This window comes from Rhea pennata, chromosome 22 (assembly GCF_028389875.1).
Source record: "Rhea pennata isolate bPtePen1 chromosome 22, bPtePen1.pri, whole genome shotgun sequence".
NCBI classification, from domain to species: domain Eukaryota; kingdom Metazoa; phylum Chordata; class Aves; order Rheiformes; family Rheidae; genus Rhea; species Rhea pennata.
Window position 1 is genome coordinate 3,016,390 of NC_084684.1, and position 23,769 is coordinate 3,040,158.

The 23,769-nt window shown below is 40.9% G+C and overlaps 2 protein-coding genes across 9 annotated transcripts; both read right to left on the bottom strand.

Moving 5' to 3' along the window:
* Nucleotides 1–1,176: 1,176 nt before the first annotated feature.
* Nucleotides 1,177–10,630, bottom strand: MIIP (migration and invasion inhibitory protein). 5 transcript variants are annotated; one of them, XM_062593124.1, is made up of 10 exons: nucleotides 10,547–10,630; nucleotides 8,404–8,591; nucleotides 7,361–7,858; nucleotides 6,623–6,725; nucleotides 5,990–6,101; nucleotides 5,727–5,791; nucleotides 5,139–5,268; nucleotides 4,652–4,748; nucleotides 3,658–3,765; nucleotides 1,177–1,428 (listed from the first exon to the last, which is right to left on the bottom strand). In XM_062593124.1, the coding sequence occupies exons 2-10, from the start codon at nucleotides 8,572–8,574 to the stop codon at nucleotides 1,417–1,419; spliced, it is 1,296 nt and encodes a 431-aa protein (XP_062449108.1). In that variant the 5' UTR covers nucleotides 8,575–8,591; nucleotides 10,547–10,630; the 3' UTR covers nucleotides 1,177–1,416. The 5 variants fall into 5 exon arrangements, with proteins under 5 accessions (XP_062449108.1, XP_062449109.1, XP_062449105.1 ...); XM_062593125.1 differs by lacking the exon at nucleotides 1,177–1,428 and adding an exon at nucleotides 1,990–2,920; XM_062593121.1 differs by lacking the exon at nucleotides 1,177–1,428 and adding an exon at nucleotides 1,990–3,286.
* MFN2 (mitofusin 2) lies at nucleotides 10,592–23,693 on the bottom strand. Of its 4 annotated transcripts, none has more exons than XM_062593119.1 (19): nucleotides 23,648–23,693; nucleotides 22,916–23,062; nucleotides 22,452–22,630; nucleotides 21,661–21,796; nucleotides 21,134–21,296; nucleotides 20,491–20,615; nucleotides 20,076–20,184; nucleotides 19,879–19,986; nucleotides 19,300–19,453; nucleotides 18,965–19,032; nucleotides 18,681–18,802; nucleotides 18,269–18,395; nucleotides 17,455–17,559; nucleotides 16,888–16,990; nucleotides 16,009–16,229; nucleotides 15,714–15,863; nucleotides 14,580–14,776; nucleotides 14,053–14,187; nucleotides 10,592–13,156 (listed from the first exon to the last, which is right to left on the bottom strand). In XM_062593119.1, exons 3-19 carry the CDS (start codon nucleotides 22,624–22,626, stop codon nucleotides 13,087–13,089), a joined length of 2,268 nt encoding a protein of 755 aa, XP_062449103.1. In that variant the 5' UTR covers nucleotides 22,627–22,630; nucleotides 22,916–23,062; nucleotides 23,648–23,693; the 3' UTR covers nucleotides 10,592–13,086. The 4 variants fall into 4 exon arrangements, with proteins under 4 accessions (XP_062449103.1, XP_062449101.1, XP_062449102.1 ...); XM_062593117.1 differs by having other exon boundaries at nucleotides 23,614–23,657; XM_062593118.1 differs by lacking the exon at nucleotides 23,648–23,693 and adding an exon at nucleotides 23,482–23,515.
* Between the last annotated feature and the right edge of the window lie 76 nt (nucleotides 23,694–23,769).

A 23,769-nucleotide genomic window follows, 5' to 3' on the forward strand; every position in this document is an offset into this window, starting at 1 on the left:
TGCACTGTAACTCATCTGTGTATCTACACTCAAACTAGTTCTCATAGCACATTGTTCAAAAGCTGCAGCTTGTGCAGGCCTATCACATATCATATTCCACAGACAGATGGATGAAGCTCGTATTTCCTTTGTCAGCCTTTCGGGTTAAGATTTGGCCCCCTATTCAGGGCTTCTAAAAAAAAAGTTTTCTGAAAGCATAACCTCACTTTCTAAATATGAGGTTTTTGTTATTCTTTGTGTAATTATGCTAACTAGGATTTATAACTTATTTTGACATCTTGAATACAATCAGCATCCACACTGCTTGGCATATATCCTTGCTGACCTCCAGAGTGATTGTGAGAAAAAGAGATGAATGGGGTGCACTCATTTACAGCAGCTGTACCTCATATGAAGTTAGAGCTTTTATTTTTTCTATATACTTTTATTTATTTTTTTTTTATGATGCTGCCTTGAAATGTAATTCTGATCAAAAACATGACTACATACGAACCACCTTCTTACTAGAAGATGAGGCCTCTATGCATGTCCATGGTCAGGTGCCCTGATTAAAAAATAAGGTTTTACTCACTTTCAGATCTCTTTTCTCTCTTCCAAAGAATCAGTGCAGCTAGGTGGTGGTGGTGGTGGGGAGTCTACATTCAATTTTGGATCCCATATCAACAATGCTAACCAACCTCCAGGTATAGAATCTTTGCTAATGACAATTACAAATGGAAAGAGAATACCAAGTTGGTAAGCAGAAAAAAAAAAAATCTATTTCTGCATACTATCAACTACAAAATGAGTAAATGCAATCTGGGATTGTTACAACACATTGTCCTAGGCACTCTTAAAATAAAAACTGAATGTACACTCCAGTTAAGCTCCACTGGAAAGCCTATGTACACTAGTTAGATTCCCTGTGCAAAAAAGAGATCATAATATACCATGATATACACTTATTCTGCACTGATAGGAATATATAACTTCACAAGCAACATAGAACCATCACGTCATTCTCTAAGTTAATATGTAAATCAGATTCTTTGCTCCAAGAGAATAACAAACAAAAAGCAAAGTAAATAATTTTCTATACCAGTTCAGACAAGAAAGTGAATCAAGGTGCCAATATTTTAACACAGAGATTGAAATGAGTTTCTCTAACAAGAAAGTGAAATTTGGAATTTTATTAGCAAAAAAGACACATGAGATGGCTGAAAAGACAAGCTTTTGAGTCCATGAGCTTTTGTGGAAAGTGCCATCAGAAAAGGGGATGCGAGAACACAAGAGAAAGGATATGAAGGGAGAGTTAAAGCTAGCCTGTGAATGTGCTTGAAGTGTGTGCATGGAGAAAAGAATTTTCTGAAGACTTGCTACTCTGCATAAGAGCTGGCATTCTAAGGCTCAGGCAAAGGAGAGAGAGGAAGCACATGTTCAACTGAGTACCTGGAATCAAAAATAAATAAATAAAAAATCCATCCATAAATAGGCAATTTTTTTTATCTATTTCAACTTGCAAATGAAGACAGACCTTAACCGGCCAGAACCAACATGCAAAGAGACAAATTCATATCAACTTGTCTAACCAGGTATAGTATCTCAGACTTTTTTTTTTTTTTAAACCTATTTCTAGTAGAAGAGAGTCATACCACACTTTCAATACTTTCACAAGTCTAAAAGATTGAATGCAATCCTAGTTATCAGGACTATTCTGAGTTCATCATTGGTTCTGCCCTGCACGCACCAGACAGATCTCAGGCAAGGTACTTAAAGTACTTCATTTTCTCCATTTGTAAGGAGAGCAGGCTTGCTGTATTTACTTTATTTCTGGAGAAACTGAGAAAAGATTTATAACATCTAATATTTTGGTATGAAGCTGAAGTGGTAAAAATGTTGAAAATACCCTATCTTGGTATAACATTTTGCAGTTAATATTTTATATTTGCTGAATAATTTTTGTAAGTAAGCATTTTTAATAACAGAAATAATGTGACAAATTCCATTCACTTTCCACTGTATACATAATGCAAAGCTAAACTGGTCAGTCACACTTTTTACCTTCATTCTCTTTTAACAATCTCACATTAAGATTTCATAATCTTGCAACTTCCCTTTCCTTGCATAAAAAAAAGTCAATCCACACACTTGATGTATAAATGGCACACTGGATATACAAGTAAGAGTAAATAGCAAGGAGATGAAACTCTCACTGTAGCAAATCCAAATGCTTCTGTCGAGTTAGCTCCCAGAAATAAATTTGATCCAAAGCTTCTGCATGCAATTATTAGTAGAATATATTTCAAAGTAGCTTACAGAATCCTTAAAGAAGGAATTTCCATTTCAGGCTTATTCAAGTTTTTTTTTTTTTTTTTTTTAAGTTAATTTTATTATTTTTAGACAAGGAAAGTAAGATCATACCATACTGTTCAAACAAATCACACCATATAATACACTTCATTTTGGTACAATTTGTCTCCAAAAACCTTGAAAAAAAAAACAGAGGCAAACATAACTTACAGACATTTTAAGGTATTATTTAACTTTTTGATACTTTAACATGTTTTTTCAGGTCCACAATGACTCAGATGTAATGTACTCCTGTAGCTACAGACATTGGACTTAAAATAAATAGGATTTTGATGCTTTAAATTATTGAATAGTTCAAGTTTAATGAACTAAATAATCATGTTTCAGATGACTCAACTGTTTGGAAATGAGCACAGCTGTATGTAACACATTGTGCCAGACCGTTCATAGGCCAATTCCTTACCCTGGCTTTCAGAATTAACATTACATTTCTGGTTTACTTCACTGAGTTGGCAGATGAACTCTATGCATCTTTTGCTGTGGCTGTCCTAGTGGTAACAGTACTAGTCATCTTGCCCACATCTCTTTACCCAGTCCTGGGCAGCAAAGCTCACGTATCTCCTTAAAGTAGCTGCAAAATGCACAAAGAAAAGGTGAGGACACACAGGCAAGTTTGTACCTTCAGGTACGTGTATTCAGGTGTTTGCAGATATGTATGACTAGGAAAAATAAGGAAAATCTCCTTACTAGGAGATTCAAAGACTTCTTTTTAATCAAATTCAGTCTCTTCCATTCCTTGCCCCAATCCTTTCCCAGGGTAATCAAGTCAGTGGTTCACAGCTAGGACAGCAGTATTTAAATTCAGAGGTGCTCTGTAGTGTCCCTATTTGTTTTGCTCCCTCTGCTGAGAGGCACTGCTAAACCTGAAGTGTGGCAAGTGGGTCAGGTTTAGGAGCTGATCAGTTCTGGTTCCTCCTGACACTCTGGACACCAAGTTCTGGAATCCAAATGAAGACATCATTAATTACACAACGCCAAAGTGACTTTTCTGATTATGCTGACGATTGGTGAGCTCAACTGGTGAGCTTTTGAACTTGTGGTGTTGTTACCCAGCTCCATTTGCTTTTTTTGTGTCTGTGCACACGAGACTACACTGAAGCAAAAGGAAAATGTTTCCCTGTAGAAATAAGGAGCTAGAAATGCTCTGCTTCATGCTTCTCCGGGAGGAGGCAAGAAAATAGCATTCTGTATGTTCCAGGCTTTTTCTTTGGCTGAGGCAACTACAATTATCACACTCAGAGAGACAGAATTGCAGTTCCCATCAGTGTAATTCACACAGCTCTAGGGCAGTTAACAGGCTATTCTTACCAGGTGAGGATGATGAGAAGTCTTGTCTTTCAGTGAAGTCCGCAGATCCAAACTGCTGAGTGTGTGGTTACTGGAAGGGATGACATTTTCCCAGCCAACCAGGCAATGCTGTAAGAAAAGATGGGAGTGCTGCATATGAATGCCTTCCCTTTCAGTCTCTTGTGGCCTGGTCTTTATAAATAAGAACTTCTCCACAGGGAGGCTTGGGAAGATGCTTAATTTTTGAGGAGTCTTATATAACTAAAAGGAGATAGAGAAGAATTCTCTCCTAATAAAGTGAAGCTGCATATCTGTACTCTCTTCTACCTTTCACTGGCTAATTATTTCTAAACTGATCTCCTGCCTTGTGAACCCAGGAACCTGACCTCTCTGAACTTACCTCAACTGACTAATCCATTTCCCCGACTGTCAAATCGGCCTTCTTCCTACCTTTTCCCTGGAAATCACTAGGGTCAAGCTAGGTCTGATCAGTAACACTGCCCACTGGCTGGAATACAGGACCAATTCTACAGAAACAGTTTTTAAACCCAAACTCGCCAGCAACTGTTAGTTTTGTCTGATCACTATACAATGTGGATATTTCACAGAAGTTTGTCATTTAGACTCTCTAGCATCTGTGTAAAGAAACAGGCACTCTTAGCTATGGTTCTTCTGGTTGATGCCTAAAAATAGGTCAGGTGAATCATGCCCCAAGAGCACATAGCTCCACATGGCACTTCCGTTTCCTCAGTGTAAAGCATTTGGAGGTTCTCTCTATAGAGAGGATGATATGCATTATACTGTTTACACAAAGGGATGAATGTAGAAGCATGTACCAATGGCTTTTCTTGCTATTTCAGTGACTCAGATCAGAATCCCCTCACAGACCAACTCAAATTTTAGTGCAACCCCTGCCTGGGTGATTGAGTCACAGGTTCTTTCTCTTGCACTGTTACAATGACCAATCTAGATTTTACTACCAGAATAACAGTACAGCAAGACGATGGCAACTCACCGAGGGTAAAGCCAGATTGTCAGTGGGTTCAAAACTTTTCCTGCGATGGGCTTTATATTTGTAGGCAGGCATAAGGGTAGACCTGGGAATGCTGACCCTGCAACCACAAAAGGAAAATTGCCTACACCTTCCACAAGGTAGCAAGAATCTCCATTCCTTACTCACACAAAATCCAAAGGTCTAATCCCAAAGTGAACCAAGTGAAACAGTTTCAGATTACTGTCTTAGGACACTTAATATGTACACTCCAAGTTCTGGACTGAATTCAGATCAAATATGGATTTATTACCAACTTCAACAGGGTTTCTCCATATAGAAAAAGTCCGTAATATTCTTGGTGGTTTTTAAGCCAGAGATCTCTCTGCCATGAGAACAGCAGCCTTCAAAGGAGTTATTTTGAAGCTGTCTTCTCCTTCGCATCATCATCTTTTTCTTCCTCATTGTCTCCTTGAGTTCAGAACATTACAAAGTAATAGTTCTCATCTACCTGATGTAGGCTGGCTCCTCCTGAGTCTCTGGGGGCCAGTAGGTTCGTGGGATCTTACACATCGGGCAGGCAGATTCTGAATCCACAGGGACAGTGAAGAGACGCTGGTTTAATCGATAACAGTAAACACCTGCCACAGATCAGAGAATCATCACTGTATTTCTAGTTTGTCAGCAGGTTCCTCAAGCAAGGCAACAAAGCTTTCTTTTACCACAATGCCACACGTGTTCTACAGAGACAGAGCTACTTTTCCAAAAATATCTTGTACGTTTCCTGTCCTCAAATAAGTTTCTAAAAAGCAAAAAGAGAACTCAATTTCCTCAACTTAAAACAGAACTCAGTCAATTACAAGTAACACTAACAAAATAAGGATTCTGATTGAGAGAGGATCCCTAGAAGATTCAAGTCTCTTTGGAGTAGGAAGCTGAGTCTGGAATAGAAGTAGCTGCTAAAAATAAAATATTCTTCTTGGGAGAGCCCTGAACCACATAAGTCAAAGATGACAGGCAAAGATTGCCTAGTGTTTTGTTCATCAAAACTGGAGTAGGAAGAGATCTGATTTTATATTTATGAGAAATCTGATCTTACACTTATGGGAACTGGTTATCAAGTCTGGTTCCTGCTCAGGAAATACATAATCCAGAGCCTTCAGCCTAAAAAACAAACAAGCAGAACTGTCAGTGATTGGGAGGGGCAGACCCTCTGAATAGATCCCACCTTTTCCAAGCAAAAAATTCTGACTGGGAGGTAAAGGCCTACAGAGCCAGCTTTACCATTTCCCACTCCAGTCAGACTATACTTCTCATTACTCTAGAGGGATCTGCTTCAGCGCTTCCCCTCATACCACTTACTTCAGCTGGTGCTCATGGACACATGCTTCTTTGTTGGCCTGTCGAAATGCCTTCAGCTCAGCAAAGTATCGATCAGATTTTTCTGCTACTGAAGAGTTTGTATCTAAGAGTCCTGGAAACAGCAAGAGAAATGTTCATGGCTGTACTGCACCTGGGCAAGCACCAAAGCAAGCATCATGCAAAACGGTCAGGACAGTCAAAGGTCTAGAGTGCCAAAGAGGGAATAATGAGAAGCATAGCACCAAGTCAAGCCAGAGATTCCACCATACAGTTTGCATCCCTCATTGCATCTGTTCAGCTGAGTAACTTGCTATTCCCTCTGACCATACTCAGCTTTGCCATTTGTACCTGGATTCCCATGCCAGCCCCGCCTCACTATTCCAGGCAAGCACGGATCACCTCTGGCCTGTCTGAGAAACAGTTTCTGAAACAACTGCAGCTCCTCTGCTGTGACCTGTTATGTGGCCTTAATGACGCTGGTGACTACTGTGTAGGACACACATCTGCTCTTCGTGCCTCAGTCCCAAAATATTTAACACCAGTCAAATTCGGACTTAAAGGGGGGGTAAACTGTGTTTAACTCTTCAGATTACTGCATCATGCCAAAAGCTTTGCTTCAGGTTTGGGACTCACCTGCAATCCAGTCATAGCCCAGGAAAGGATGTGCAGACCAGCTATTCACAGGGATAGTGTATTCTTCAGGCTCAGACTGAAAAGTCACATGACCAGCTTCCTTCTGTGAAAGAAGCAAAAAGATCCAACTAATAAAGACTTACTATACATGTAGCAGGACACTCTAAAGTACAGCTTGGGAGGTAGCTGGCAGTTGATTAAATAGGACAGCTGTAGCCTAGTTTGACACTGGATTCTATCTATGCCCCTACCATTAATCTGCTCACTAGCCCTTCGACTTCTCAAGCTATAAAACAGAAAGAAGCAAGTGACTTGCCAAAGGTTAGGCAGAAAATCTGTCAGGGCTTTCCACAGAAAGCTGAGTTCCCTGAATCACACACCTCCAAAGGATAGGCCACCTGGGCTGCCTGGGAAGCCAATCATGGCAATAACCTACCCTCTAGGTTTATGGAAGCAAGCTGTGTAGCAGCAGTAGTGCATCAGGCTGTTCTCCCTGAGCATATGCAAAAGGTAAGAAGTCTTGCAGGGAAATGGTATAGTTCTTTGGCCTTTGATTCAACAGCTAAAGAAAGTAAGGAGCGAATGAGCTGCTGACAGCCTTTTGTTGTTAAAGTGGGACAGTTCTTACCCTGACTTCCAATCTACAAAGCAGAAGAAGGTAAGCAGTGTTTTCTGACCTTTCCTCCTGTCTCCCTACTAATTTATGGAAATGAATAAGGCACTAGTTTCAGCATTTACCTTCAACTCTTTGGACTGAGATGTCAGCAGGATTGACTTAGGGGTTGTGGGCTCTTTAATGAGTATAAGCTTGCTGGTTTCTTCATTTTGTATTTTGCTCAGTGATGAGTCCAGATGAGCTGTAAGCTGGTCTGTCTCTTGGAGACTGTGTAGGAGAACAGACTGTTTTCTGTTCTCTCTGTGCCCCAGAATGAACGATTCTTTCTCTGGACTTTCTGAGGCATGGTCATCCCTATCCACTCTGGATGTTTCTCTGCCATGTAGAATGATTGCAGACACTGGCAAAACATTTTGCTCCTTCCCAAGGAAGCTGGAATCCAGATCTACTTCTTTCTGCATCTTTGCTTGTGGTTGCTTTTTACCTTTGCCATTCCTGCTGAGCGTCACGTGTCCAAATGATGAGCAGAGGGCTGCCCCAGATGCATGAGCTCTGGGTTCCACAGAAACCAACATTGCAGGATCAGCTGCAGCCTTCACAGCACCAACTTGATTTTCCTTCTGTAAGGACAGAGACTCTCATATCTCAAGACATGTTCAGATTACAAACACTTTTTTTTTTCTTTAAGAGAAACTCAATGTCTCATTCTAGTCTGCTCACCCTGTAAGTTCCTAGGGTGAACTAACTCTTTACCAGACTTAATTGTTAAATGTTGTTTGAAGAACATATAAAAGGGATCTCCTGAGAGCTATACGCAGCTTCTTTCCTAAGTGGAGAAACTGCTAAACTCTCAATCTTTTCATTGCTTCTCAGCAGAAAGGCTACGTTGCAGGATGCACTTCCTAACTCAGATATAGAAACCTTAACTTAAACAGAGGAACCTTCTTATGAAGGAAGTGATCTCTGAAGCCTTTACAAGGAGAATATATTTGAGGATAGCCACTAACAGAAACTCTAGCTATGTTTCTGATTCCATATTCCACATTCTGCTAGTTGTTCCATGTGTATACATCTCCTTTACCAACAAACTCCATAGGCAGAGCTGCTGCCTGCCACTTTAAACCCATTTGCCTCCCAGCACTTCCAGCACAGACATAACACATACCCCTCTCTTGGGCACAGGGACAGATATTTCAGTAGTTATTTTTTTATGAAAGGACAGCGGATAGAGTGGCTTGCTGGAAAGTCTTTTTCTGATCTCTTCCTGCTTTATTCTGAGCCTTTCTAGGAGGTCCTGGTTGGCCTGCCGCAGCTTCTTCAGGTGCTCTAACTCCATCCTATGGACACCTTTTCCTGTAAGGCCAGAGAAATAGTGAACTGCATGAATAGGAACATTAGCAAAGAAGCAGACTCAGAAGAAGCCACATAATTACTCTTTCAGAAAACTCTTCATAGGAATCATTTATATGTGTTGGAGTGCTGTGAGCTATCACTGCTCCTGAGAAATTAGCCAATTTCAAAACTCTTTAAGCTCGCTGAGAAGTAGCATCACCACATATTTCTCTTCCCTCAGATGTGCTGTCAAATATTTGGGGCCCAGAATCTGGTGGCTAACCAAAAGGAGATTACGAACTTTTACAGAGGAAGCAGTGCACGTGAAAAACAGTCATGCCCAAAATCAATTCAGAGATTGATATTTAGAGAGAATAATCATATGTAATTGTTTTACTGTTCTTTTTAAGCATCAAAGTTCATATTGTGATAATACTGAAAAGTTTATACATTCAAAATATGAATACTGAATATTAATTAATTCAGTATATCCAGCACTATCCTCCACATTTCAAAGGCAGGAACACTTGAAAAGGCCCACTGATGACTCAGTCTGGGCGAGGGTTCAGGCAATTCCAATCCCATACATTAACCACTAAACGTTGATGTCCTTTTACTGAGGAGGAATTTAAAAAAGTAAAAACAGAAGCTTGTTTTACAAGAAAAGCTGTCACGCTGTTCAAAATAGACACAACATAATAAGCTCCTCTAAGGTTGCAGAAAGTGTTTTACTGAAGAAAAATAAGAAATAACCTTTAGCTGAAGTGATCAATGATGTTCTCTAGTAAAACTATACATACTTCTCTAGGAACTTTGGTTCATAAACCCTTCTCCAAAAGGCATCTGATTTGTTTTTGCATCTACTACCATAGCAACTGGACTTGATGACTCAAATCCGCATGCTCTACAAAAGTACTGGGAAGAATGAAGAACACTGCTAACAACCAAAACAATACAACATTTAAAAGTAGTGAGAAGTCCACTACTGGACATAAATAATAAAAAAAAAAAATCAGTCTTGAAGCACTACTTTTTTTGAGACTCACCGAGCAAAACAGAGGTTCTCACTGCATTTGCAGGACAAAGCAAACAGCATCCTCTCATCATTGCTCACCAGAAAGCAAATATTCTGAAAATTCTATTAGTCAAGGGACTTTTCAGAAGGGTTTTACCAGATGATGGCCACTCTCAGCATGATCTACAAGCTGCTGCTAGTTCTTCATCCTCTGCCCCAAGCACTCCCTACCACATCAGGCTTATGAAACTGCTTTAGAATCCTTTTCAAAAGGGAGTTTGGATTCTCTCAGTTAAAGCGGGGGGAAGTTGCCTCAGGAACTAAGCACAAGCAGGAAAGATTTCCAGCACCTAAGTAATGTATGGAACAGAAGTCCCTGCACATCCCTTGTAAAATTATCCTTCCCTCTTTAAGAGGCGAGTTTCCCAGCTCGCAGAGATCTGGTAGAGATCTCCCCACTCCCTCCCCGCCGGACAGGGTACAGCCTGGGGAGTCTGCAGGGCTCCACATCACAGAAATCGCTTGCGGACCGTGGGGCTAAAACCCCTCCGCACTCTCCTTCCTCCGCATTTCAGGCCCACCTTTGCGCTCCTCCTTTCAGAAGCCGCCCAGACCACAGGCGACCTGGCGGCGCGGCGGGGCTCCCCGGGCCGCTGCGGCCGCGCCGCCGGGACTTCCCAGGGCAGCCCCGCGCTCACCCGCCGCAGCCGCCCCGGCCCCGGCCCCGGCCCCGCCTCCGCCGGCGTGCGCAGGCGCCACCGCCCTGGGAACCGCTGCTCCGCCCCTTCCGAGGGAAAACTACCTAACCTAAGGATGAACCTCGCAAACTTTCCGTCAGATAACACAGTATCACTGGTCTCCTTGTCGAGCCTGTCAGAGCAAGACTGCAGTTTTAAGATTACTACTATCAAACATGCAATTTAGTACAACACACTATCAGGTCTTCTTGTATTATACTTACAACTGAAGCCTTTATATGAAGACACGCAGAACAGATCAGGAGAAATTATTTTCCCAATTCATTTTTATTTTGGTTTCCAATGTTTACAGCACTGATATAGGGATAATTCATGCAAATTTATCACCTTAAATACAGCAGAGAGAAAACTCACTGGTAAGAGTATTCTGAAGAGCTCCATCAACAACAAGAAAAATAAGTAGCAGCAGTAAGATAAAGTGCATTTAGCTGGCCTTCTTTAATAACAGTTTGGGGGAGCTTGCTCTTGGAATTACCTGTTCTAAGGATTATTTATGATTCCTTATGGAAAGTAGAAGATAACAACTCCCTTGCTGATAGTGTTCATTCCTCCACCAACCTGAATTAAAGAAGTACAGTGTTATTTTCTTTACTTAAAGAGGAATCCAACTCATAGTCAATTCTGTTAAACTCTGATTCTCAATCACCTGGCTTCTAGTGACAAGGGTTAGGTACATACTTAAAAAAAAAAAAACAAACAAACAAAAAAAAAAAACAAAAACAAAAAAAAACTTCCTCCGCCCATGCTAGCAGTTTTTTCTCTTAAAAAATTCAAGTGGTTCTTTCCCCCTTTCTGTAGGTTATGTTTCAATGTTACTGCAAGAAAGCCTACCTCATCAAAATTTATGGAATTCCTTCCTCCCCTCTATGGTCATACTCAGTTGTTTGCTTCCTTTATTCCAGGGACATAAGAATCTCAACCTACAAGCTCCTAACTGACCCAAGATTCTTCAAATATTACTGCAAAGGTTAAAATAGCTTCAAATATTTACTGACGCTTCATTTTTTTCCTCTCTCAAGTATCAGGCACCTTCTTCTTCTAAGAACTTCATATGGAGCAGGCACATATATTTGCATCTGAGCATGAACGAGAAATCTTAAAGCCAGTTGATCCATTTTGAAATTTCTTTATCAATAGCACCTTCCCCCCCTCAACTCCTTTCTGTAGTTCTGAACTCACAGCTGGGACTTGTTCACAGACAACCTGTATTTTCTAATATGTTTGATCCTGGACAGATTTAGGTTGGCATTAACCACAGAGCTGTAGGGCCTGATTCCAGATTCCTTAGAGATATTGAGGGATGGGAGGGGGAACAGCAAGGTCCTGCTTAATATATGTGGTATAATAGCAGTCTACCAAGTAGAAAATAAATTTTGCAGCAAAGGAACCCGATTCTAGTGCTACTAAAATGGGCGGAAATTCCTTCTCCATTAATTGCAATAGGAGGAGACTCAAGTCCTTACAATTCCTAAATCTTAGACTCAAAATTAAAAATTGCATCAGGAAAGCCTCAAAGACCAATTTGATCTGTTTGCCAATAGAGAGTATTTTTTTAAAAAAAAAGTTGCCTTAACTCAATCTTGTCTGGGCATGAAATAGCAAGGACAGGTCTCTCCAGCACTAGAACAGCTGCACTTGTCAGCTCATTCTTGTACTTTGTTAAAAGAAGGGGGGGGGGGAGAAATTGAATCATATTACTGCATGGACTGTACTATCCCATGGAAACTCTACACAAAGCAAAATCTCTTACAGTTTGTAATCCACGTGCCGTCCTTGTGGCCAAGTCATGGTAATGGAATTCTGAAGTCCTGCTTCCAGAAACACAGCTGTGCATTTCCAAAAGACACATTCATCAACTTATCTCATAATGTACTTATTTACATTCTGTCAACTGGCCTTCCTTTTCAGTCCTGCTTTTCTTCCTCAACATGCTGCCAAATTATCAAGACATCAAAATCAATACTAGCTCCCTTACAGAAGCCAGTTTTGTCTTTGCAAGCTATTTATCTATGATGTGAAATGGGCCAGTCTACTTTTTTGAATTGAAGAACTCTGCAGAGGAAGAAAACAACCACAAAGTAAGTTTACTAAAGCAAAATCTTAATCCCTCTCACTCTGGGAGATAACTGGTTTTCTTCATAGGTCTGAACATGCTGACAGCAACAAACTTTTTTATGAAGAGATAAGGTGCAGTTGGTCTTTGTCATATTTTGTGGTAACTGAAGGTTAACCTAGGAGACATACTGCCATGGGCTGTAAAAGTATTGTGAAACCATTTTTACACCTATGTGCCATGAGAAACCTGCATTTAGACAAACAGACGCTTATCACACATACATGAACTTGGGGCTTTGAATGCAAAAGTTCTGCACGTAGTAAAATGACTGAATCCATAACGAAAGATGTGTTAGGATGACTTAACCTGATATACTTTTGTTTGCTTTTTTAAATCGACTGTTACTGAATTTCATTTTGCTTTAAAAAGCCCCCTGTAAACGTATGAGGCAGACAATTCCTTCTGAAGTAGCCCAGCCTCTCAAGCAGGAAAAATAAGTTACAAACAGCTAGTGTTTAGAGGTGGGACACGAAACATGGAAGCAGAATCCTACTGTTCACACAGTGACTGGAAACGTAGCAATTGGCTTTTGCTCGTCCCTTTAGGGATTCCATCACCCACCATGTTCTCTGCAGTAATTAAGAGAGCACTGAAGAAAAATAGTGTTGATTTTCTTTTCTTCCCACACTATCTGCTTTGCTGCAGGTACTGATGTGTGAACATGTTGAGTTCACTGTCCAGCCAACCTGCCTTATTCCTGCAAAGACAAAAGTAGTCTCCATTAGATTAATAAAATGGTTCTTCTCAAGCCAATCTGAAAGAAGCATGACTAAAACAAGTCAACATCAAGGTACAGAGGAGTGCCACAGAGGTCTATGGCAAAAGGATGCTCTCCTTCAGGTCAGGGATATTTGCCTGCTAGTTTGAACCTCAGTGTTAGGGATTGCTAAGATCTTGGTTATAGCTTCAAAGTGATCTTACCCTTTCTGCAAGTAAGGAATGCTTGGGGAAAAAAAATGTTCCTGACTCAGCCTTCTTAGGGTAAAGAAATATATCACATACAATTGGGTAAAAGTGAGAGGCAGGGGCTTTTAAAATAATTTTTGGATAGCCTGAGGGAGCTTATAGGAGTAGAAGACTTGATTTTTTGGGGGAGCGGAGAAAAATTGTAATTCTGAACAGATCAAAAGCAAGAAGAAAAAGAACGTTTTATGAGTCAGGAGGTAAGTGAAGCTTGACAGTGCAGAGGCTTAGCATCTTTCCTTCTTCTAGCACAAGGAAGAAGAACAACAACAAAAGCCCACTGCTCATCGACCTCTTAAAAAAATGAAAAAAAAACAAAAAAAAAAAAACAAAAACTTTTCTCTCCCAACATCCAAGAGACTTTTTTGTCCATTACAGGGACAGAGTATTGTTAATAGAATCTCAGCAAGGCATCGTAATAGATGTCAACAAATTATTTTTCATGCAATAGTGTAAGGGAATGTTATCTGGCAGAGAAAGAGGTTTGATCTCTGCACATCAAAAACCATGGTGGAAGAAGTACTGCACTCAAAGACACACCATAATCTGAACAACTTGAGGCAATCTCTATATCACATGAAAAAATATTATACATAGATGTTTGCATATATGTGATAAGAAAAATCTAACCTGAGCAGTTTTGCTTTGCTCTGCAGTGAATCCAAAACTTCAATTTTTTTATTCATTGCAGAAATTTCCTGCTCAAGATTCTCCCGTGTGACATCCACTTGTTGACACAAATGAGCAAATGTTCCAGCCAGCTCCCTACAAAACAGGAAGAATACAGATGATGAAAGGTAAGATCAAGCACCAAGCTCAAGAATACATCCAAAGGATTTATCAATGATGATACTGACTCTGGAAAGCTCACGACGAAAATATCTTTCCATTTGTACGTAAGAATGTTTTGGAGCTATCAGAGCAACTTGGTTTGAAAGACTCAAGTGTATCAGATCAATGTTAATGCCAAAAAGCATCCAAACACTGGTGATCAAACATCAGGTGATTCACCAAACATTACATTGTTTTTAAACATATCACAACCTATTTTTAAATTGGGAGTTCAATACACAGACCTGTCTTGTTTTTGCAAGGAATATTATCTAAAAAACTCAACAGAAATTAGAGAAGATTTTAGCTGAATGTAGGCAACTCACTGTTGAACTTGGTGGCTGCAATTGGAACCTGTATAGCTGACGATCAGCTGCAGTTTCTCACCAGCATACTCTACAAACTGGCGTTTGAAAGCTCTCTCCTTCGCTTTTGTAGTCCAAGTGAGACGTTCATATACATAAAGGAGCCCGTAAAGTCCCAAAGAAAGAGCAATCAGTCTCCAACCCACAGCCTTCCAGACCTAAAACCAGAACAAGAAACAACAAAGATGCAGTCCTCATTCAGGAACAAGACAACCACTTAAAATGGTGCTCAGAGCATTGCAATGAGTCAGAAACCTACAAAAGTTAAACCTGACTTGCAAGTGATTTCATGGCCAAACATCTTGGAAGTGATTTCTAGTCTACAAAATAAAAATACGTAACATAAATCTTGGGATGTTCTGGGGCTTAATTTTTTCAGAATATTTAAACTATACCCACAAGTGCAAATCACATTTTCCTCGTTCACAGAATCTCTGTTTCTGAGGTAAGAGGCACTGAGAAATCATCTGTCCCTAGACACTCTGCCGCTACAACACTATGTAGATATGGAACTGGCACTGGAGAGATTATATTCTTCTTGCAGCAGACACTAGAGTTACCAAGTAACTTAAGTTGCATCTACTGCTCTTCTCTAGTTCTGGGAGATTTGAGATTCAAAACTTTCTCCCCCTCCAGAAGACAGAAAAGTAGGAAGTTCTGAGCTTCTCTGAGAAAATTTATGCATAGTATCCAAAATTAAGCACACTTCCCCTTCCAGAAATGAAGACGCATACAATCACAGGTTGTTGACAGATATTTTAGCTTCAACCTGTTGATTCCTCTGTCAATGGGAGAAGAAAAATACTTGTTTTTCTTTTATTCTCACAGAAGCATCAGAGATGACTTTATGGGTTTTTTTTTTTTTTTTTTTTTGCAACACGCTTTGAAGGTTTTCCTTTTAACTTCACAACCTTGTCTCCAACCTCTAACCCCAGGTAAAATAAGCTCAATATTTATACACAAATGGAAGATCAAAAAAAGAAGTATTTTGCTATCTGTGAACCACAGATACCTACAGAACTCAGTAGGGTAAGTAATTTTCAAGTCAGTGCTCCAACATTATTTATATAAATGCTTCTCATATTGTCAACCCACCACGCCACCAACCACGAGGATCCCCATGGAGGTTCGGGAAGTTAATGAGGCCAGTCCAGTCACCATAGACACCATGAGCTCTTCCTGGGTCATAGAACCCTGAGGCAAAGGAGGCAGACTGGGATTTGCTGGTGTTAAAGGGCGTTGAATCTAATTAGAAAAGCAAGACAAAAAAAAAGTACAGAAAAAAAAAAACAGAACACAAGCCACAGCCCTTCCCACCAACAAGGCATCAGCAGGCACTGGAATTAGTAAGTATTAGATCTACCATTGACCATGCAATGAGGTATCTTACCTGGTCGTTATAGCCCATCAAGGCTCGACGACCATTCTTTGGTCCCAAAAATCTATTCACCAGCATCGTCCACCCAAGAGAGAAATGGAATTCTATGTCCTCTTGGAAGTCAGCACAAAGCTTGTCACAGTTCAGATCATAGCTGAGCGTGAAGCACTGTCGAGGAATCAACATATCTATCTGGCCCCGCAAAGAGACTGGGAGAAGGGGTTTTAAACCATCTGCATAGATAGAGAATAAACAATTCAAAAAGGGCTATTGGTTTCACTACAAGTAACTGGACTTTCATTCTGTACTCAGGGTGGTTATTAACTGTCCTATCTTTTGCAGATGTTGTTGTTAGTATCTTAAAGTTCCTGAAGTCAAACATCTTGCAAAGTTAGAGACATCTCATCAGTGCTTAGGTCTTTACATCAACTCAGAAGGAAATCTTTCTATAGACCCTCCCAAATCCCTCAGGTAGCTGGCAAAGTTTATAGTTCAGCAATAGCTTGGAAAACAGAATCTGAGGGACAATACTAAAAGGCATTTAGGCTCCATACTCTATTAAAGGCTACATGCAGACAGACTTGTAGTTATGAGTCATCCATGTTTCATTACGATCTAGATCTGAGAATCCCTGAAACTTCCAAATGTACAATTCCTCTCTCATCCTTGTGAAGGATTAAGCTCATTAACTACATTTATTAGCAAATCAGGCACAAGTTTAGGCATGGAGTAGAAAAAGCATGAATAACTAGTCGCCTAAAGCATTACTAATAAAGAATTAAGTTAAGCAGCTGCCAGCTGCATATCAGCTGGAGGAAAAAGAAACACAGAATATCCACCTATCGTTTCGCATTACAGTAAAGGAAAGAGAATATTGTCTGCCGAACTGACCTATCATTTCTTGCTGCATTGTCTGCAGGGAAGCTGTGATAGCATTAGAGCAACGCTCTGACATGTTACGGCCCAGACCTTCCTCAATGTGTTTATGTAGCTCCTGACAAACAAAAACATAGGTAAGATACAACTCATAGGTTCCAGAAGTGGGAGGGCGGGGGAAAGAAACAAGAATACACATTCAATTGCTCACAACTCTAACATACTTTCTTCCCTCCTTTCTTCAGTGATGGAGAAGAAAAAACAGATCAAGAAATCTCATACGAACTCCATATTCTAGGAAATGTCCTAGCAAAATTTCTGTTGAATTTATAAACTAATACACGCATAATGTATTGCAGTGTATCACTGAGGTTAGTCTGAAAGAGAATCCATTCCCTTCCTTTTTTGGAAAGTCACTTATTACAAAAGTTATGCCAATGCAAGATAAACATGAAAGGCTTGGTTCATACCTTAATTGGCAGAATGTTAAATATTTCAAAGAGCTGGCATAATTACTGACTCAGACCAAAAAAGGCCTGCTTGCATGGCTTATGCAACCTGTAAAAAGCAAGTATCACTTACATTCTTGTAAACTTTAAGAACTACTTGAGATGGATGGAAATCCGCTTGGTATTCATCTACCAACACTGAAAGCCGTCTAATTTCTTCAGCCATTGCATTTGATACCTGGAGAAACAGCCACACAAGACGGAGTTACTAAACATTCTGTTCCAAGTAGAGATAGAAAATCACCACTGGAACCATGCATTTCTTAGTAAGCACTAAGAATCAGTAGGCACTATGGTTTTGCACAGTCACACAGGCCTTTGTGGGTCAACTACAAAATGCAATACTGGTGACGTGCAAACTAAGAATGTTGCACTGATCATGGCTCCGAAATATATAGACCTATGTTCTGCAGAACAACACAGACAAAAAAAAAAAAAAAAAAGGATTAAAATAAAGCCCGTGAAAGATGAACAAACCATTTCTGTATAATCGTAATACATTTAAAGACAGCATGTTATCATTGATGATAACACTTACAGTATTCTAGTCTGAAATAAAAAAGACTATCTGAAAGGTTTTAGCATTTTAGGAAGCATTTAGAAGACCGAAAAATAGCAGTAATAATGCTTTTACATGTGAATCACTGTTTATTCAAAGCATCTTATATGAGTATCTCAAAATTTCTCCCAAATGTTCTATTCATGCTTTACTACCTCAAAGGGGAAAAAACAAAACAAAAAACCCCCCAAAAAACAGAACTGAAAGCATTCTTTCATTACATCCCTAAAACTTCAAATCATTGTTGGTATTTTGTGTTTTTCCTACCATGCTGGTGACTGTTTCAGACAATCTCTTTTCTCTTTTTTAAGCAACTACTTTTCCATACCTGTCTCTCCACTTCCTCTGTGATCTGTTTTATCTTTCGTTTATAGTCTTGAGTAAGGAGCTCCAGCTGTTTATCAATAAAACCTAAACGTTCCTGTCGTTCCTCTCTCGTTTCCAGACAGTAAACTCTAATGAAAAAAAAAATGGTCATCAAAAAGCCAGATCAACACATCTCTGACCTATGACTATTTTTGGAATTCTAGAGATGACAGAGATTTTCCAGCCCAAAGGCAAGAAGTGGCAACATCTAAAACACATTACGTATGTATAGCACACAGGACAAAAAGGAGGCTTCCCCCCTCTTAATACTCTCCCAGTTTAAAGAGAGGCTGAACTACTTGTACAGGTCCCTCCTGATTCCCAAACACTCTGTGTTCCCAGAATGCAAGCACCAAGCATCTGCATCTCCTCACCGCTGTTCCTGGGCAGCAACATGCACAGAATCCATAATAAGACGAACATCTTCAGCAATCTGCTTTGCTCTCACTGTATGCTGCTCAAATTTTGTTTTTACTGCAGACTGAGAGATACATTCCTGTATATAAGAGATAGCCAAGATTAACACCGGTCAAAAGTATACTAACCCAATTTCTTTCCCATATAATTTATTTTCAAGATGTAGTCCACTCCACATTTACTCTAGTCCCCAGCCCTTCAGGAATAAAATTTAAGAAGAAATATAGCACACAACACTCACCTCAAATCTTCTTTCAAAGTTCTGAAACTCAAACATTCTCACTTGAAATCCATCTGCCAATGCTCCACCTAGGAGAAAGAAAGTACAAAACAACCACTTAAGTTTCCTGAAAATGATCAAATTTTGGATACCAAAAAACACTCCTGCTTTACTTTGAAAACAATGCAGTAGAGCTGCTGCTAAGTAATCTCATTTGTTTTTGGCTGATCCCTGAATATGCTGATCCCTTCCAGTTTTATCCATTTCTAGGACAAGACATTCTGTTTTCCTCCCTTAAAAAAATATATGTATGTATATACATATACATATATACATATATAGTTAGCTTTCCTCACCTCCTTCTGGCATCCCTTGAGCTCTCTGAATCCTGGCATTCAGCACTTCTTTTGCTGACACAAAGAATATTCGATCGCCTGCCTGGGCTCGATCCACCACACCCAGCTCATCTACCAGGAAACTGGTACACCGCTCCATGTGCTGCCGACGTACCTGAGGGATAAATCTCACGTGCAGTTAAATCCACTTTAGACTTCATGTCATAACAGTTAGGTCAGGCAACCAGATGCCCTCTACTGGCCTAACCAACCAACAGAAAAGAATAAGAAAAATTTCCTTGCTGTTTTATAGAATCTTCCAGAGACTATCCAAGTGATGTAACCTCAAGAGACCCCAGTGAAAGTCTTGGCTTCCAGCTCAGAAATGTCAAGAGTCCCTTTTATGACCACTTAACTACACTCTCTCTAGTCTCCATACTACCATAGTTAACATCTAAACTGTAAACCAATCAAATCTAACACCTTGTAATTCTATCCACAAAGAGCAGAGTCAAAATGGACTCTATAATGTTCATGCAAAGAGATGGAATTTAAACACACCACAAACCCAAAGAGATGGAATTTAAACACACCACAAACCTCTTCCATGTATTCTGGTTCAGAAGCAGATGCATCCCAACGATTATTTAAGATAAATATGTTGGGTCGAGACAAACGTTCATTCACCTTGTGGAAGAACTGTTTCTCCTAAGCAAAATTGAACAAAACCTCTCAGATTAACGTGTTTAAACTTGTAGCCAAATTCACTGAACATTAACAAGGGGACTTGAACGTACAGTTTGCATCAATGTAGATTCAGAATTTGCCACTAAGACAAATACATCAGCATCAAGACAGAACTTGTCAATCCAACTGTCCAGCTCTGTGGTTACATCAATGCCAGGGCTAGCAATAAAAGCAAAGACAACATTACTATTGTGCGGAAACATGTGAAACAATATAACCACAGGCAAGTAAAATAAGTGTTCCAGACAGGTATTCATTTCCCACACGTGAGCTACGCTGTGTTCTGAGGTAATAAAGAATGCCGGAAAGGAAGTAATAGTAAAGAGAAACTCTGTTAATTAGAGAGAACAATTTTGTCACTATCATAGACATGAATAGAGTCAATTTCCTTATGTTTGTTAAATTTGAAGATTTTTATATACCAACTCTGTGATAAGCAGGAAAGGAAAGAAAGATCTCTCTCACCTGTCCATTAGCACTAGGTCATCCTTTAAAAGAGGACATTTGGAATTAGGCCACATAACACTGACTAAACTGCCTGCATCCAGAAGTTCATCTTGATGAAGGGCATGAGCCAGCTGGTTTACAGTCTGTTTAAGAAAGATGGAGAATTTTAACATTTCCTGTGTGCTCAGACCTGTTAAAACAATTACTCCCCCAGTGGAGCTATTCATAGACAATAAAAAACAAAGCTCAGCTTCAGATCATTTCAAAATGGTTTTCCACGTAAAACGTGCTCGGGTCTCCCACTGGAAAGGCAGCCACCTACTGAGAGTGAGAAATTTTCCTGTCAAGGAATGCTATTGAGCATGAAAAAGGCTGCAACGTCTGTCAGTCAGTCAAAGCTTGGAAGAACCTTCTGGATCATCTTCAGCTCCCTGTTATCACTGACATCTATAACATATAATCCTTTCCATAAAATGAACAAGTTGCATCCTATAGCTTGCTCTACTCATCCCTTTTTGTATCAAAAACCTGTTCCTCAGCTCTTCTTTAACACTTAAAATCCAAATTTATTCATAGTTATTTTATTGTTCCAATTCTTAGAAGTGGCAGAAAAGGAAAGGAAGAGCTCTTTTCCTTTATCTCATGCTTAAGAGAGTTGTACCTTAACACTCTTCTTTTCCTCCGAGCCTTCAGTAAGCAGGAACGCTTCATGCCCATCTGTTCCTTCTACACGCAGGAAACAATTGGTGGTGTGTCCAATCCCTGAAGGAAGGACTTTGTCCCATAGCATGGCATTTATCACAGTGCTCTTTCCATTGCTTGTCCTGAAGGGAGATTAAAGAACAGTATAGCTGAACTTCTGAGATTCATTATACTTATTTTGGTATCAAAGACAGGAAGTTCTCAAAACCTAACCAATCCCAGAAGCATTAACAAATTAGATGCCATAAGCAACCAGCAAAAAGACTGTTCCATTTTTTTAAAAAAAATCTCCAGTCGGGAGCATTGTATTCGACAATATTTATTTTCAGTTTAAAACAGGACTAGTACTAGGGACTTCTGCTACATGTTGCATTTCAGAAGCTGGACCACTTGTGGTTCTATAAATATTTTCATTGGCTACAATCCTAAAGATGCCAGTTGCTTTACTGAGTAGGGCAACACAGGCAAAACAAACATGTGACTCACCTTCCGAAAAAAGCCACTTTCATGTGTCTCCTTGCCAGCACTTCACTAATGCCACTGACTTTTGAGAGGTAACCTTTGACTTCCAATACCTGCTCTTCTGTGGTGACAGGGTCAAGCTCCACATTCCTGTGTGTTTCTAAAAAAATCAAAATAAACCAGACCTCAGAATTCCGGAAGTAAACCCTCTAGTATTTGGTGAAACACCTCTGTATGATTTAATATGTGAAAGGAAATGCCTTCACAGGCAGCCTTGAAACATGCAATTATGCCCTGAGGCAATTTGTATCAGTGTTTATCAGCTGGAATCTTTTGTATTGCTAGTAAGGATTCTCACCCTTAAGACTGCCTTAAACAGAAGGGAGCTAACATTTCAAACACTCCAGCATCTTTAAATAATCTGCTGTCTGGGTCTTAAGCTGTTAAAGCCAATTATTGGAATGCATTACATGCCACTAGCAGTGACACTGAAAAGATTATAGAACACAAAACCTAAAGGACTTGGAATTTTCCAAATCCAAAACAATATAAAGAAAACATAGCTAACATCTTTATATGTAGTTCTATGACAAGCATAAACTCAAGTTAGCTTTAAACTGTAAAGCCTGAGCTTCACTCAGTAGAATGATTTTCTCTCCTTCATATAAATATTTGTATATAAAGATACACATACATACAAGTAAAAGTAAGAACAGGTGCCATTTAAATGAATGAATTTTTGTGTCTGTGCGCACAGAATTATTGAAATAGGCAAAGCACTCTTACAGATCTGTTATTCAAGAATACAAGCTTACCTTCCAGAAATGAGGAACTCTCATTGATGTATGCAGCCAACTGTTCAAAGATACCATTGATTTTCTTCTTTGCAGTGACAAAATGTTTAAGTGGAGAAGCATTTACCTCAGCCATGTGTCTTTTATCCTTCTTCACTGACACAATTGACTTGGAACGAGTAAACAACAGGGACATTGCGCTATAGGGAAAAACAACAGTAAATAAAGGAAACTCTGTAAGTGTCAACTACTGTTTAACTAAGCCTCTATCATTTAAAAAAGAAATGAGTGCAGACATCTACCAAGAACCAGGCAAATATATATTTTTAAGAAAGCAATCTGTTTTTCACAAATAAGTGATCCTACTTTCTGCAATTACAAACTATTCAAACACTAGAAAAGAAACAACTCATCTTTCCTTCTCTCTTCCAACTGACGGGCCCGCAGCCCACCTCAGCAATCATGTCCTCCTGCTGCGCACTTACTTCGAGGGCGGGAGTTACGTTTTCACAAGTCAGGCATGGCCCGCGCGAGTCTGCCTTGCGGGTGAACAACCTGCTCCTGCTGCCTTCCTCTCCCCGGATAGACCCCTGTCCCGCAGCTCCTCCTGCAGCGCCGACTCCAGCCTGTCCCTACAGCAGAAGGGCCACGGAATAAAGTACTGGGGCTCCTCAAACCCCCCTCCGGCCATCACCGTCTCCTCAAGACCTCACAAGGCAGGCGGTGCCTGCCCTCTCCCCTCACGCGAGGGCGGGAAGCGCGTGCAGCGCGCGGCCCCCCCCCCTCCCCTCACGCGAGGGCGGGAAGCGCGTGCAGCGCGCGGCCCCCCCCCCTCCCCTCACGCGAGGGCGGGAAGCGCGTGCAGCGCGCGGCCCCCCCCCTCCCCTCACGCGAGGGCGGGAAGCGCGTGCAGCGCGCGGCCCCCCCCCTCCCCTCACGCGAGGGCGGGAAGCGCGCGCTCCTTCCTCCCTCCCCGCCGCGCACGCCTGAGGACAGGCAGGACCCCTCCCGCCACGGCCGCCGCCCGCGGGGCCGCCAGCCCTCGGCCAACCTCGTCCGCCGCGCCGCGCCGCGCCGCCCAGAGCCCCAGCGCGGCCCCGAGCAGCACCAGCCGCCGCTGCCCCCCTCAGCCGCTCCCTTCCCCTCCCCTCCCCTCCAGCCAGGCTGCACCCCGCCCACTCACCTTCACCGTCCCTCCCGCTACGCCGCCATCTTACCCCCACGGCATCGTCACTAGAGACACCCGAGGCGCTTTACGTCATCACCCAGCGACAGGCGGGCACTTTCCCAGGGCATTATGGGAGGCGCACTCTGAGGGCGCCGCCCCCGGCGCGGAGGC